Source organism: Thamnophis sirtalis, unplaced genomic scaffold (assembly GCF_051295495.1).
Source record: "Thamnophis sirtalis isolate CommonGarterSnake01/CBP01778 unplaced genomic scaffold, rThaSir2_p1.2 scaffold_3, whole genome shotgun sequence".
NCBI lineage: Eukaryota > Metazoa > Chordata > Lepidosauria > Squamata > Natricidae > Thamnophis > Thamnophis sirtalis.
This window is the reverse complement of record NW_028261383.1, coordinates 99873810-99889588: the sequence shown is the minus strand read 5'-3', so window position 1 is coordinate 99889588 and position 15779 is coordinate 99873810. Positions and strand designations below refer to the sequence as shown.

Below are 15779 nucleotides of genomic sequence, written 5' to 3'. Positions count from 1 at the left end.
CTGTGGGTAAAAGGAATCTTCTGAAGAATATTGTTGAGAAGACCGAAATAAAGAAATATTTAGACTTTGACCAGAGCAAGAATATAATTTGAAAGTGCATTCCCAGAGAGGCAGCTTCTACAGTTAACCAAAGTTCTTCTTTAAGATCGAATAGAATATCACAAACATAGCCATTTAGGACAAGTCAGTCTAAGGAAAGAGAGTCAGCTAGTGGACTGATATATATTTATTTAGGGAATTATCTGCAGGCAATAGGTGTACAATAATAGTACTAAATGGATTTAAATAAAAAACTCATTTAGTAGAAGAAAGATACAATACCTGTGCTCACAAACTGAAACACACCTTGAGTTTCAACGTTCCTCTAATTAAAAAATGCCGTACTTTAATTTACTATAAAGAATAGAAATACTAGTTGATTGTCTCAGCTATTGACTCTCAGGTCCCAGTAAAGAAACTATGGCAATTTACATTGGAAAATGTACTGCAGTAATTCCCTGAAGAGAGAAGCAGCAACAAAATGAAATCAGGCTGGCAACTCTAGTTACCAGTCTAAATAACTGAACAAAATATACAGTAGTTAATGTTCTTTGTTTCTAACCTGAATGTGCACGTCTTCTTTTCCACGTTCCCTAAGTCACAAAACTCAAATTGTCTTTGGTTCGATATCTTTTTTTTTTTTTTTTTTTTTTTTTAAATATTTTATTCAATTTTCACATTCCATTTGCAATCATTTATATACAGGGTATTTACTATAAGAAAAGGAAAAAAAAAAAAGAAAAAGGGAATAAAACGAACAAGTAAAAAGGAAACACAACTCATCATTCACAACCCCACCTAACCCTTGCGTCCTCCATACACCCCATCTACCCCCTCCAACTTTCCTTTCTCCCTCTAACACTCCCCTCCTACTTCCCTTTCCCCTCAAGCCTTCCTTCTCCCCTTACTCCCCAGACACCCTCCTTACATTCCCCTTACTCCTTACATTCCCCTTACTCCTTCCTTACTCCTCCCTCTTCCTTCCCTCTACCTCCCTCCTTGGTGTATGCCTTTATTCGAGTGTTGTTTGATCTGATAAAAGTAAAGTGAACCAAGGAAAATAATAATAATAAAAAATAAAAAAAAGGAACCACCGTATATAAATACATTCTTGTTCTTATTAAAACTATATTAACACCCCCCCACCCCACCCCCCACAATCCCCATCCCTAATCCTCCCGACTTCCCAGGGCCCACACCTGGCACTACCTTCTATCTAAGATGTCTTGTATACATATGGATTAAAAAATAAAAGTAATATATCAAAAAAAAAAAAAAAAGAAAAGAAAAGCAGAGAAAGAAAAAAAAAGGAAAAAAAAGAAAAGAGAAAAGAGAAAAAAGAAGAAAAGAAACCACTCTTTGTGTTGATCTCAGCCCCCCATCTTTATCTATGCTTAAATAGTATAAATCATTCTATCTATATTTTATTCTTATCTCTTACTTCTTTGCTATTTACCCCGACCTTCTGTAGACTCTCCCGTTCCCTTCCTAAACCTCATGATCCCTTCCAGTAAGATTTAAGCAGCGTAGTTTATGCCATATATTCAAAAATGATCTTTCTTTACCCCTTTTTCAAACAGTAATTCAAAATAATCTAACCCGATTTCCCCTTCTTAGTAAAGTTAAGCAGCGTAGATCAGATAATACTTTACACAGGAATCAATTTCTGTCTTAAGATAATTCCAACCGACTTCCCCTTCTAATAGAATTTAAATAACTTAGTTCATTCCACATGTATTTTACCCTCATCCCCCACTTGTCTGATATTTACCACTATCAAATTTATACTACCATTTGTTTAAAATATAACTCAGAGCGATTTGTAGCATGAATCATTCCACATATTCCAATAATACTTTCAGCAAAATTCAGTTAACCTTCTATTTTAAGGTAGTCGCTTCTAACAAAGTTTAAACAACATAAATCATTCCACATTCTTTTTACAGTTATCTTAAGATAATCCCAAGCGGCTTCCTGTTCTAATAAGCTTTAAACAACGTAAATTTTGCCCTCATCCCTTGCTTGTCTAATATTTATCACAAATAACGTAGTACTACCATTTGTTTAAAATATAACTCAGAGCGATTTGTAGCATGAATCATTCCACATATTCCAATAATACTTTCAGCAAGATTCAGTTAACCTTCTATTTTAAGGTAGTCGCTTCTAACAAAGTTTAAACAACATAAATCATTCCACATTCTTTTTACAGTTATCTTAAGATAATCCCAAGCGGCTTCCTGTTCTAATAAGCTTTAAACAACATAAATTTTGCCCTCATCCCTTGCTTGTCTGATATTTACCACAAATAACGTAGTTCATTCCACATGCATTTTACCCTCATCTCTTGCTTGTCTAATATTTACCACTATCAAATTTATACTAGCGTTTATTTGAAAAATAACTCAGAACTATTACAACCAACTTTCCCTTCAAATAAAAGTTAAATAGCATGGATCATATTCAAATAATGCTTTCAGCAAGAGTCAGTTAACCTTCTATTTTAAAATAGTCCCATCTAACAAAGTTTAAACAACATAAATCATTCCGCATTCTTTTAACCACTATCAGATTTATGCTAACGTTACTTTAGAATCTAAGTAGTTTCACCCAGCTTTCCCTTCTGAAAAAAATTAGTCCACTTTTTCTACCGGAGAGAGGTCTCAAACCCCCATTCAGTCCTCAACTTTAGGAAGTCTTTTGAAGTATCTAAATTCTCGATCTGCGTTCTTCTGCTTCTCCGAGGGAGGAGGGGCTACCCCCTCCATCTTGCAGCCGCATGGCCAGCCGTTTGCTTTCTCCTTCCGCTTGTCTCTCCTCTCTTCCAAGCGCGTCAGGAAGTCCCGCCTTCAGAATCCTACAATAGAAATCTTGAGCCTCCGAAACAGAGTTAAGACGAAATCTTTGATTCTCAAATGTAACCGTGATGCCGGCAGGGGCCTCCCATCTGTATCGAATCTGTTGACTCCTAAGCTCTTTAGTTAAAAAGGCGTAGTCCCTTCTTGCTCTCAACATTTGGAAAGGTATATCTTTGAAGACAATCACGTCCTGGTCATCAACTCGGAGACTGTTATTATAAAACTTTTGCACAATCGCGTTTCTAGATTCTTTTGTAGAGAAATGTATAATTATGTCCCTCGGGAGCTGTCGCTGTTCCGCTATCAATGAGTTCTGGCGATAGATTTTCCGAATCTGCCAATCAAAGTTAAGTCCCGGGCTTCCCAGCGCATGGCTGAAGGCTTCAGCAAATGTCTGTTTCAAATTCTCTTGCTCCTTTTCACGGAATCCTCTGACTCTTATTGAAAATGCCTTCCTATCAAAATTTAGCGTCATAAGCTGTTCTTCGTTATTTCTAATTTTTTCTTGTAAAATTTGAATATTGGTAGTCAAATCAAAATTAGCCTTCTCCAGACTTTCCAATTTGTTCTCTATTTCAGCAGAGTAATCTGACAGGGCAGACACGGCTGCAAACGTATTCGCCTTCATTTGATTAACTTTAGATTTTAGATCATCATAAAGTTGCAATACAAATTCCTTAAGTTCTTGCTTAAGGGCATTAAATATTTTAAAGAGATATTCCTGTGTTAAAACTTCTCCAGTAGAGGGCGTAGGAGACAAAGGCTGTGTTTCCAAAAAAGATTGTTTAAATTCCTTAGACACATTTGTAGCAAGACGTTTCTTTGATCTGGGTGCCATAATAGATAAACAAGTAAGCAGCGCTTCGCTCCCCTCTATTTCCAAAGAAAAAGAGTTTATTTTGTTAAGGAGCGGTCTGCAGGAAGATAAGCCCAGCTAAGTACATCCAGTAATCATCCACGGAGAGAAATCGCCATTTTGAAGTCTATTTAAACAAAGAAGTCTTTAAGACAAATGGTGCTGGTATTTAAGATAGTAATAAAAGCATAAATCTCACAGGGGTGGTACCCTCCCGTATCAGCTCTAGCTTGAAAAAAAACTTTGTTTTGTCCTGGGGGGGGCTAGCCTGTCTGGGGCTGCCAAAAAAAAAAAAGGCAGCTGAGAAGAACTGGCCGGAGATAAAGGCTCCGCTTCGGCTGGATCTAATCTCTTCCACAGCCAAAAAAAGAAAAAGGCTGTGGCTTACGAATAGACCCTAACCTACGGAGCTACCCTCCCTGCCCCTTTCTTAGCCAAAAAGGGGTGCTATCTATGATCTTATTTAGATATACAGACCAGATCTCTGAGGAGCTCGGTGGAGCCCTCCTCGGCAACAGGCCACGCCCACAGGAAGTCGGTTCGATATCTTTTTAATGACACACAACCCTATTTATGACCCAAGCAAATACTTTCTAGGGGATTTGCACAATTTTGATTGCACCAAAAACTCAAGAGGCTTCGTTATTCACTAAGAGTAATGAAAAACAATGGAATAATAAGTCAGTTATATGTGGGAATGTAGATTTTTAAATGGGCCTCAATTTGGTTTATTTTTCACTTTTAATGGATTGTTATGTTATTGCTACATTTGCGCTCAGTATTTGATGGATAGAAGGGTCCAGCCGTGTTATGGTGAACCTATGGTATGCGTGCCACAGATGGCACACAGCCATTTCTTAGGGAATGTGAGGCATTGCCCTGTCAGCTCCAGTGTGCACGAAGCCTCCAGAGGGCAAAAAACAACCCAATGAACAAACCGGAAGTTCAGGAATGGACTTCTGGTTTAATCATTGGCCCATTTTTCGCCCTCTGGAGGCTTCAGGCGGCTTCCCTGAAGCTTCCAGAGGGAAAAAACTGCCCAACACGCAAACCGGAAGTTGGAAAATGGGCCATTTCTGGCCTCCAAAAGGCCTCCAGGGTGATGGGGAAGGCATTTTTTGCCCTGGCCAGGCTCTTAAAAAGAATCTTGAGCCTGGGGAGAGCAAAAAAGGGGACCACTGTGCCATCATGTGCGAAAAGTGGGGGGACTGCAAGGGGGGGTCGCACACACATGCGCGGGGGAGAGTGCATAGAATTGTGGGTGTGGGCACGGGTGCACATGACCCCTCCATGCTCCCCCCGCTTTTGGCACATGATTTCAAAAAGGTTAGCCATCTCTGGTCTAACCAATTTTACAGAATCAGATAGTTTTGTACTGAGGGTGAAAGAGCTCACCATCTAGTGAAGTAAATACACACACCTCTCATGAATAATTACAAGTCATTTTGTGATTAGGAGAACATCAATTTCTACCACAAGGTTCATCAAATAGCCAGTGGAGGTCAAACTCATAGTTGGCACTATCACTGCTTACCAGAGATGCTATAAATTGAATTGCACAATTGTCATCTCTGGTATCTGGAAATTGCCAGATGGTGTGGAAATGACAAGATTTGAAGTAGCCCTTGAAGCCTTAAAGTAGAAATCTGCGAAGGAAGTCTGGAGTTCTGAGACACTAAATTGGACACGTCTCTGGAAGAAGCTACACCTCATTGATCTACTCATCATTCCTTGGATGATGGTTATTATTTGAAGGCCTATAGACAAGCCACTGTGAAAATGACCTCTGGACAATGTACAGTTCTCTTTCTCAGGGTTAAGTCCCAAAATGTGATAGATAAATGGAGGCCATAACAGGAAACAATGCTTTTCAGTGAATACTATAATCACTTCTTGTTGTGAACAAACAACGTAAAGTCTACTATTGAAACCCTGACCCTAACCCTAACTATTGAAAAACAGCTAATTTAGATCTTCCAATAGAGATTCTCTGACAAAGCCATTGGACCATCAAGATGCAGTTCCATTTTTACTAAGTGCAGTTTACTCTAGATCAGGAGTGTCAAACTCAAGGCCAGATCCGGCCTGTGGGGTACTTAAATCTGGCCCATGGGACCAGCCTGGAATTATCAAAGGACCGGCCCACAATGCTTCTGACGGCCAAAAGTGGAAACAAGGGAGGAAAATCTGCCTCTGCCTCCCAGCATCCATCTGGTATTCATCTGGCCTGTTTGCCACCGGCTGTTTGACATGGCCCGTTCAGCGTAGGCCATTTGCCTTCACCACCCATTTACCACCGCCCGTTCACAGCCACCAGCCATTCGCTGCCGCCATCCATTCACCACTGTGATCCGATCTAGAACAGCTGATCAGTGCTGCACCAACACTCTCCCCCACCTCAATATTTGGATAAGACGCACAGACATTTTCACCCACTTTTGGTGGTGGTGGAAGTGCTTCTTATACTCTAAAATATACGGTAAGACTTTGTCTGTAAGCAGGTACAAGGTGAAACATGCAATGATTAGAGTGTCCCACAGCTGCTAGTGGTAAAGACAAATAAGTATCTTTTAATACTTAAAAGTTAATTTTAAGTATCTTGTGTAGCAATGGTCTAAAGTATTGTTGCCTCTCATGAGACAATGGACATGCTGAAAATATTTTGGTAGCTTTTTCCTTAAGTTGGCTTTGTTAAAATCTCCTAAAACAATGACAAGTGAATCTTGGCATTTTACTTCAGGCTACATAATCTGGTCAGCTAGAGTTTATAATGCATTGTTTACACAAGCTTGTGGAGAAACATGCACAGCAATTAGGAGAAATGAGTGTGTGTATGCACACATCTCCATATCTGTCTGTTGGTCTGTCTGTCTGTCTGCCTGTCTATCATTTATCTATCTATCATTATCTATCTGTCATATGTGTGTGTGTGTGTGTGTGTGTCAGAGAATAAGATGCACCAAGGTTTTGAAGAGGCAAATTAAAAAAAAAAGGTTTTGCACTCTGCAGACCTCCCAAAAATGGCCCATGTTTTGCGGAAATGGGTCTGCTTTTTTTTTCAAAAAAAAAAAGGGGGGGCATGCATAGATAGCCTTTAGGAGGCTTGTAGAGTGTTCCTGGCGGCTGGGGGGCAAAATTGAGCAAAAAATGACCCATTTTTCCCTCATTTCTGCCCTCCCCAGTGCCCAGGAGCACTCTGCCAGGCTCCTAAAGGCTATGCACAGCCATTTTAGTGAAGGGGAAGGGGTTTCAGGAGGCAAAAAATGCTGTATTCAGTATATAAGACACACCCAGATTTTCAGCCTCTTTTTTGAGGGAAAAAGGTGTGTTTTATACTCCGAAAAATACGGTATATACAGTTTGTGTGTATATATATATATTATATATATAATAGCATTGTTTCTTCAGTTTTACTACTGGGAGGTTGCTAAGATGGATATTTAAAACAACACAATAACTATTGTTCTGACAATGCAACTTAACCTGTAATATACTGTAGCTTAAGATAAAAACATTAAGTGCTGAACTCCAGATCTCATTAAAATATCATGAGAGTTCAGGTTTGGGCATAGATTTTTGAGTTTATTTTGGCTGACAGTGATTGTCCAAATACCCAGCCGTAGAAGTGTTTTTTTTTTTAGAACGTGCATCTGGTTCTTTGGCACACATACAGTTGGCGTGAATGGAAGTAGGGACATTTAGCAGACCAGCTACCCACTTAGTAACCATTAAAATGAGATGAGTACTGCATTGTGTTGGCCTTGTGCCTATTATTGCCTACCACAACTAAAAGAGTGGAATCTGAGGGAAGGACTGAAATAAAGGATGGCCATAAAGGGGAGGGTCATCCTTTTTTCAAGTCTTTTGCAGGTAGGTTGAAGAAGCTGTGGCTGCTATTTCCCATTTTTAACTGTTAGGCAAATATATGGCTCTTTATTTTGTGATGGCTTTGTTAATAGGAAATGTACCAACGCATTTATTGTCTGATAAGATGGACAGCATACAAGTATTGGGAAACAAATAATAAAAACACAATTCCTCACCCAATTTAACAAAAGTGCATTCAAGGAAAGTAGGCATTAAACAGGACATTTTTAGTGATATATGTACTGTTTCTCCAGAGGCAGATTCAACAAACAAGGGACTGGCCCTTTTTGGTTTCCAGTATTGTTATCCTGGCATGCCAGAAGGTGCAACAGAAATTTCTGATCATAGTGTGAGATTATACACAAAGGAATTGTGTCTGTACTATTATTTTCATCTTCCTAAGGAATGTTTATGTTGTGCGTGCATGCCCTACTTCTAGGGGGCAGTTTACAACATATTGAAAATTATTGCTATCAGATGCCAAGCTGTTTCAAGACAAATAAAGTCTTGCATATTCCATCCCAGGGTGCCATGACTTCTGTTCGGTGTGAACAGTAGAGAATAGACTACTTGTTGGAGACCCTGTAGTGATACAGAAACCCCCAAGTCAATCTCTGAAACTTCTAAAGAATTCTTTGAAAACGTGAGACACTTGAGAATTGCACAAAGAAACGAAGAGATATTAATTAGGTAGACTTCATTTGAAGTGCTTTTGATCATTGTTTTTTTTTTTCAAAATGTGAGAATGCTGCGCTTCCTGAACAGATCAATCTGTAGGCTAGCAAGGGTTTTATTCAAACCAGTTATGTGCATTTAGGAATCATCTTTCAATTCTCTACACAGTTTATATGCTACATGCATTTCTGCAATTATCATTTCTTCCTATTGTTTGTCCGTTGCTATAGCAGTATACCTAGTACATGTTGATGTCATCAGCATTCATGAACTGTCATATATAGTTCTTGCAAACACCAGACTGATGTCTCACAATTGTTTCTGATATCTAATACTATTCTGCCCCAACATTACTTCCTTTGTGTGCAGAGCAGTACTTTCATGTCAAGTGTGCGACCAACTGTTGTTGTTTTTTTAAATCAAGACCAGTCCCCCCCTGCCCAATTGATTTCCTGGTTGTTTAATTGCTGTATGATGCTTTCTTTGTTTTGATGATTATTCACAATTACCTATTACGGGCTGGACTCCCTCTGAGACAAGACTTTTCAGGGACTTCAGAATAACAGAAGGGCAATGGCCAAATGTATGTCCCCAATTACTGTATATCTCATGCAGCTACTATATACAATGGGGCCACTATAAAGATGGCTGTCTTTTGGTTCATCCGGTCTTCCTTCTTACCTGGAAGAACCTTTCACATACCTTCTCTAAATATCTGGGTAGTCTCATTCACCAGATGGTCCCTCATATATCATGAGGTCTAGAACCACTGTAGTTGCCTCGCATTGGCTGCAGTCCAATATGTAGGTACTCCTCCCTTAACATCGTTTGTTCAGTGACCATTCAGATATAACAGCACTGTAAAGGACACTTAGGACCAATCCACTGAGATCCAGCCATCACAGCATCCCGGTGTTATGTACATGATCACAATCTCAGTGCTTGGCAACCATCTTCCACTTGTGATGGCTACAGCATCCTGTGGTCACCTTATCAACTTTTGTGAACTTGCGTGACAGCTTCCCACGAGCAAAGTCAATGGGGAAGCCAGCACAAAAGGTTGCTACTTGCTCTGGTAAATCACTCATAGCCTCCTCCGCCCAGCAGCAGCCACTCACCCCGCTCCCCACCGCTGTCCGACTGTGCTTGTGCCACAAATCTGTGCCTGCCTGCCTGCTTGCAAGTCACCTGAAATTTGCATAACAACTCAAAATCTCACTTAACAACAGTGGTGATTGCCATAAACAATGTGGTCACGTGACATCACATTTTTCAACTGCATCATGACAGAAATTTTAGTCTCTTTATTGCCATTAACTGAGGACTTGGGAGCGTGTGCCAGATTTCCCATGCCAGCACCCTGGATTGTGTATTTTACATTGATTGCAGTTTCCAAGATGTGTCCAAAGGCAACCTTATAGAGACCAAGTATGTACGTGTACTCCTTGATTTATGACCGCAGTTCAGACCAGAAATTGGGTTTTAAATGACTAGAAGTGATTTTATAACCCTTATTGCCACAGTCATTAAGCAAATGTGGTTATCGCATGTGTGAATCCATTCATTCCAATGCTTCACATGACTGCAGAACACCATGGCCGGAGGTAAAGATGACTGGTTGTCACGCGCCTGACATGTCATATGACTGTTTTCAACATGAAGTATCCATTCCATGGTTATTATAAATGCAAATGATGATTAAGCAACCTGTTGTAAGTTGAGGACTACCTGTAGTGATGAGAATGCTAGTTACTGCTAGCAAGTATAGCTATAAATGTATTAGCTAATGGTCATTTTGGATACACATGAGTGCATGCGCACTCAAACACACACTGTTAACATAATCAACATAAGTTGTACTTTTGATTTAAAGAAAAGGGACAAATTCTATTTTGTGTATTCTTGTGTATGCCTTCACATCAGTGTTGACTGCTGGCAACTTCCTGGACAAATCCCTGCAGTTTGCTGGTAATAAACAATCAGAAGACAATACACAATCAGTCTACTTAAGGACTAACACTGTTTTCATTTAAGAGAAATAAACAGGTTAATTAGCAACAATACCAAAGAATCATGAAAAATGCAACGAAGCCAAGCCAGGATGGTAACGTGTATCAAGAAGAAGCCAAACAAAAAATGCCATTCCATAAATAGAACCCCTTTATGTTATCTGTTTTCAGGGCGATGCACGTTGCAGGATACAGAAACCTGAGATTGTATAGTTGCTATGGTCATTGATTCATCCTTTTTTTATTACCTTTATATCTGTCTTCTCCTCTAAGGAACAAGGTGACATACATGGTTCATTAGAAAAGGAACTCTCTCCCTCAAAAGGAAAGAGAGAGGCACATTATACCATAATTAAGACCAAATGAAACATCATATTGTGAGCAAGCTTATTAAATTTACAATTATTTTTTCTTCAAAGTAGAGGTTAAGTAGAAAATGTGGGGGGTGAAGGGGCTAGTTTCCCTGTGAAGAATACAGGTATCTGGAAGCTATGTTTCCAACAGAATATTGTGTTACACTATCTTGTTTACTAAATGGGATGTGGTGGCTCAGTGGCTAAGACACTGAGCTTGTCGATCAGAAAGGTTAGTGGTTCGAATCCCTAGCACCATGTAACAGAGTGAGCTCCCATTACTTGTCCCAACTTCTGCCAACCTAGCAGTTCAAAAGCAGGTAAAAAAGCAAGTAGAAAAATAGGAACCACCTTTGGTGGGAAGGTAACAGCATTCTGTGTGCCTTCGTCATTTAGTCATGCCATCCACATGACCACAGAGACATCTTCGGACAGCACTGGCTCTTCAGCTTTGAAACAGAGATGAGCACCATCCCTAGAGACAGTGACTAGCACATATGTATGAAGGGAACCTTTACCTTTATCTTGTTTACTGCATAGCAAATATTATTGGGAGTCCAGTCTTAAAATTAGCTTAAATTTTGACATTTAATTCCAGTGATAGAAATGTCTTCCAAATGATCATTTCTGCTATTAATCATGGACACTCATGGGCCAGGATGGAGGTAAGCAAGAGATTGGACAAGAAGGAAAGACAAGATGGAAGATGCTGTGTTTGACCTCTTAAACTTTCGATATGCAAACCAAATCTGAAGAAGACTTACAAAGCAGTTCCTCTTTTAAGTTTTTATGGACACAACTTTTGAAAAGGGAAAGGGTTTCTAATGAGTAAATTACGAAGTGTGGGTTTATTTTATATTCAGGAGAAAGGCAGAGAATTACTACTAGGCAGATCAACCTTTTCCCTCAACATTTCCTTAGAACTGCCAAGATTTTTTTTTAAAATATCCTGATTGCACAACCATCGTTTGCCTGAAGATCTTTTGGCATGGAAAAAAGTCCGGTCAGAAAGGCGTTTAGTGGATCCTAAACATTTTGCGCAGCATTGGGAAGCGAGAAAGCTACCTTCCCAAGTCGCCGCGTCCGCCTCTTAAAGTAATCTGGCCTGGAGATGACCGAGCCACTGGTCCCTTCCCAAGGACCAGCCGAGAGCCCTCGTAAACGAGGGCGTCTCGGAAGCCCCGCTACTCAGAGCAGGAGATCAAACGACCGAAGACCGGCGACGATCGCCTCGACGGCGGGCCTTCCACGTGACCGTCACTACCGTCCAGGCGGGATCGCGCGCGCGTAGGAGCCGTGGAAGTCCCCGGTGCTGTAGTGGTAGTGCTGATAGTGGATGACAGCGGCCTCGCCTTGCCGCCTCTGCCCGATCTTTGCTTTCGAGCCGGTCCCTTCGGGGGTGCTCCCCCGAAGCTCCACTGCAGCAGAAAAAACGCTGCTCCCGCGCTTGGGGGAAGAGACCCGGGGCCGCCGCCGCGGTTGGTCAAAGCCGAACTGTATGGGAGGAGCCTGGGCTTTTAATGCACCATAAGGTTCCAACAAGCCGCCGCCGCCGTTACCGCAGAAGCCCGAGCGGTGTCCTGCAGTAGCAAGCAGCGGTGGCGGCGCGCTCCCTCTCCGCCCGTGCCTCGGTCTCAGCGTGCTTTTGCAGCAGAGCTTTCGAAGGAAGCCGCCTCGCTTACCGCAGCGGCGCCAAACTCTGCCCCTTGAGAGAGAGAGAGACACCACCACCCCCGTTCCCCTTGGCAGCGCGTGGGGCCGGGGATTTGGCGTGGCAAGCCCGTTCCTTCCCTTCCCCTCCCCCGCCGCTGAAATTGCGCTAAGGGGAGAGGAAAAAAAAAACCCGCGCGCGCGAGGAGGAGGATTGGCGCCGGAGCGCTGATCTTTTGCAGTCCACGGACACCATTTTGTGACCGGCGGCGTCGGTGACTTGGGCATCCCTGGGAATTGCTGCATGCGGAGGAGAGCTCGCCAGCCACAAGGGGAACCTGTTGGGCGTCGCGATCGAGAAGTAGCCCAGTTGCGGCACTTCGCCTTGGAATTGGGGATTGCAGCAGCCTCTCTGGGCATCGGGTCTTGCGCGGCATCGGCAGCCTTGGGAGGAGGGAACTTGGAGCTTGTGCAGCAGCAGCAGCGACGGCGAAAACCGCAGCCCCAGCAGCAGCAGCAGCAGCAGGCGGCGAAGGGGAATTGGACCTTGCGCATCCCCATTCCTGGGTGGAGGCGAAGGAGGTTTGCACCTTTGCGCCAACGGCAGGAAGAGAAAGGGGTTTGGACCTTTGCGACAGCGGCGTCCCTGGCAGGAGGAGGAGGAGGAGGTGAAAGCTTGCTTGCTTGCGTTTTTTATTTTTATTTTTTAGTTTTATTTTTATTTTTCCTTGCAGGGCAGAGAAGCATGTTAGTCTCAATGCAGCTCCCCTTCCCTCCTCGCCGCTAATCTCAGTCGTGGCGGGGCGATGATGGATACTTGCCTGCCTGTTCTCACTTCCCACAAAAGTAAGCCCGCTGTCAATGGAGGAGGACATTGATACCCGCAAGATAAACAACAGTTTCCTGCGCGATCACAGCTATGCAACAGAAGGTAATGTAAGGCCAAGCCGGGTAGTAGGAAATAAAAGAGAGAGAGAGAGACAGCAGCTCCGTTCCGCTGCGGGGAGGCGCCTTGCCAAAGCTCAGTTCAGAGGCACAGATCCGGCAGCAGAATGGCGCGGTACTGAATAACAATCGAGCCTAGGGCGTATCGCGGGGAAGTAGTAGTGGCGGCGGGTGCGACGGCGTTCAGGGGAGCAGCGTGGAGTTATACCGGGAGCATATCGTCAGCGATGCTCGGAAATCTTGGCCGCCCAGCAGCAGGTGGATCGGGAAGGAAGGTCCCTCGGGCAATGTGTGTGAGCCATCTCTAGGTGATGTCAGCTCCAATTCAACAGGGCCCTTGGTCATAACCTCCTCTGAATCAGCAGCCTAGCTTAACCCTCGGGGTGTGTGTGTCAGGAAGCCTTCCTTGGGACCTGCTTGAGCCAAGAACCAGAGTGGCCATTGGAAACAATGGAGGCCCATAGGAATGAATGACAGAGGAGAAAGGATGTTGACCCTGTTGGGAACCATTGAAATCAATGTGACCTGTGAATAGGTGATCAAGAAACCAGAGGGTGGATCCTGGGAGGGGGATAGAGTGGGTGACAAGAAAAGCAATCCTTATCAATCCTTAGCTGTTCCTTCCTTTCTTATTATTAAAAAAACTTATTTTTGATGTATCCTTTTATTTCTTCTTTTGCATCATGGTGAAAGCATTTCTTTTTAATTAAAACATGTTAGAATAGAGGTTAGAATGACAGAGGCCTCCACCCCTCCCACACTGCAGGCCTGGAAGTGGATTGACCTCTTTTCCCCAAAAAGGAAAGACATGGCAATAGGATAGTGCCCTCTGGGGGTTAGAATGAGAGGCTTAAAATAACAAAATGCCCTCATCATCGCTAAAGTGGGATTGCCTTCTTTCCTGACTAGGGAATGACAGAATTAGGGTGGTGGCTTTTGAAATCAATTGCTCTTTGGAGCATTGAGACAGATCCAGGACTGGGATGATTGACATCCAAAACACACATACACATATTCAATATACAAGGATAATCTGGGAATTGGATGGCTTCAGGGGTGTAGAGAAAAATGAGCTCTAGCTCATTGTTATTGGATTTTTCCACTTCAAAGGAGGTCATGATTTCAGTTGGTGAAGATTTTACTATGAAACTATAGAGACACTGTAATGCCTTTAGTTCTAGTGCTCATCACAGAAATAATTTTAATGTTTATGCCAGAACATACACTGATTTCTAACCCCAATGAATTCTCTCTGCCTCTGGATCAAGAAGTATTTGAATTATTTCTTTCAGTTCATTGACATCACAACCAAACTGTCTTTCTTTATTTTTTTCAGTACTCTGCAGATTTTTGTACTGTAAAGTAGATGGAATATTTAATGGTGTTTGATGGTATGCATTTGCCTAAGAATGCTGCTCAAAGCTGCAGTAGAACAACAGAATTTTCTGATGGGAACCTGTTTTTGACCAGGAAGTTCTAAAAATATCAGTTCATTGTTATTTTAGTGACAAAGACACAGTGGTTCTGTTTCTTTCTGGCTTCAGAGATGCAAAGCAGTTTTGTGTCTTTCTCTAGTGGGAAGATGCTAGCATTTTGTATATTATCTGTTCCCATGCAATGACAGTTCCCATGCAGCTACATTTATTCCTATCTGGTCTGTAGAATGGTTACCTTCAACCACACAGAATAGATAATCACTATTTTTTTCAAAGGCAGGCATAGTAGTTCATTTGCTGAATAGAGCATAAGCATCTTGCTCTCCTACAAGTAATTGTTGCTTTGATGACTGGCAATTGTCATGAATGTCACGTGATATTTCAATCTCTTTGACTGAGTTATCAGTTGTAATTTTTTAAAGACTACACAAAGACTAATTTCAAGCCCCTAAAGCTATAGAAAACCTTATTGCAAGTTATACTCTTCGAAAATATATGTAAGTTAGCATTTTCTGTTTTTTTGTTTTTATTACAAATTGCACACTGTATTTATTATCTGTTTACAAAAGTTATTTTTGTATACGATTAAGTAATTTGATTCAGAGTGAAATAAGCATAACAGATAAGTGCTTCAATAAGTGTCCATTTCTGTTCTTTTATTAAGAATCATAGCTCTTCTGTCTTTGTTTGACTTTGGGAAGTGTATGGATTAATTTAGGATATCACTGATTTCCTTGGAATCACAGCCACAACACTGTCATCCTGAAATGTTCAAAAAATACTTTCCATTGTTTCTACCAGCTTTGTCATTTCTACCAAATCTTGCCATTATGGCCATGTGTTCCTTTTGCAACTGACATATAAAACTTACCAGTATTGGGAAAAGGCTGGGTAGAAGGTTTTTCTTGTAGCATTTATATTTTTTAATCATAAGTATCTCTCACAGAGAAGGTACTGAATTGGGGAAAGGGCAATATTCTCATTAAAATGCAGGTAATAATTTGGATATTCATCTATCTGCTTTCCTACAACTTTTATACAGTATCCACATAAAAAATTTCCTTGATGCTATCATGTCATGAATCCCTTTA

General features: G+C 41.7%; 1 protein-coding gene across 2 annotated transcripts in view; it reads left to right on the top strand.

Annotated features, from left to right (window-relative positions):
- The window catches only part of PPP2R2B (protein phosphatase 2 regulatory subunit Bbeta), a 272126-nt gene that overhangs the window by 88642 nt on the left and 167705 nt on the right, over positions 1–15779 (top strand). The window contains exons 1-2 of one of the 2 annotated variants that reach the window (XM_087709600.1): positions 12450–12889; positions 13042–13238. The exons of the other annotated variant lie outside the window; for it this stretch is intronic. Coding sequence (XP_087565726.1) covers positions 13169–13238 — 70 coding nt within the window. The 5' untranslated portion in view covers positions 12450–12889; positions 13042–13168. Of the gene's footprint in view, positions 1–12449; positions 12890–13041; positions 13239–15779 lie in introns of those variants that run through there. 2 annotated transcript variants of the gene reach the window in all.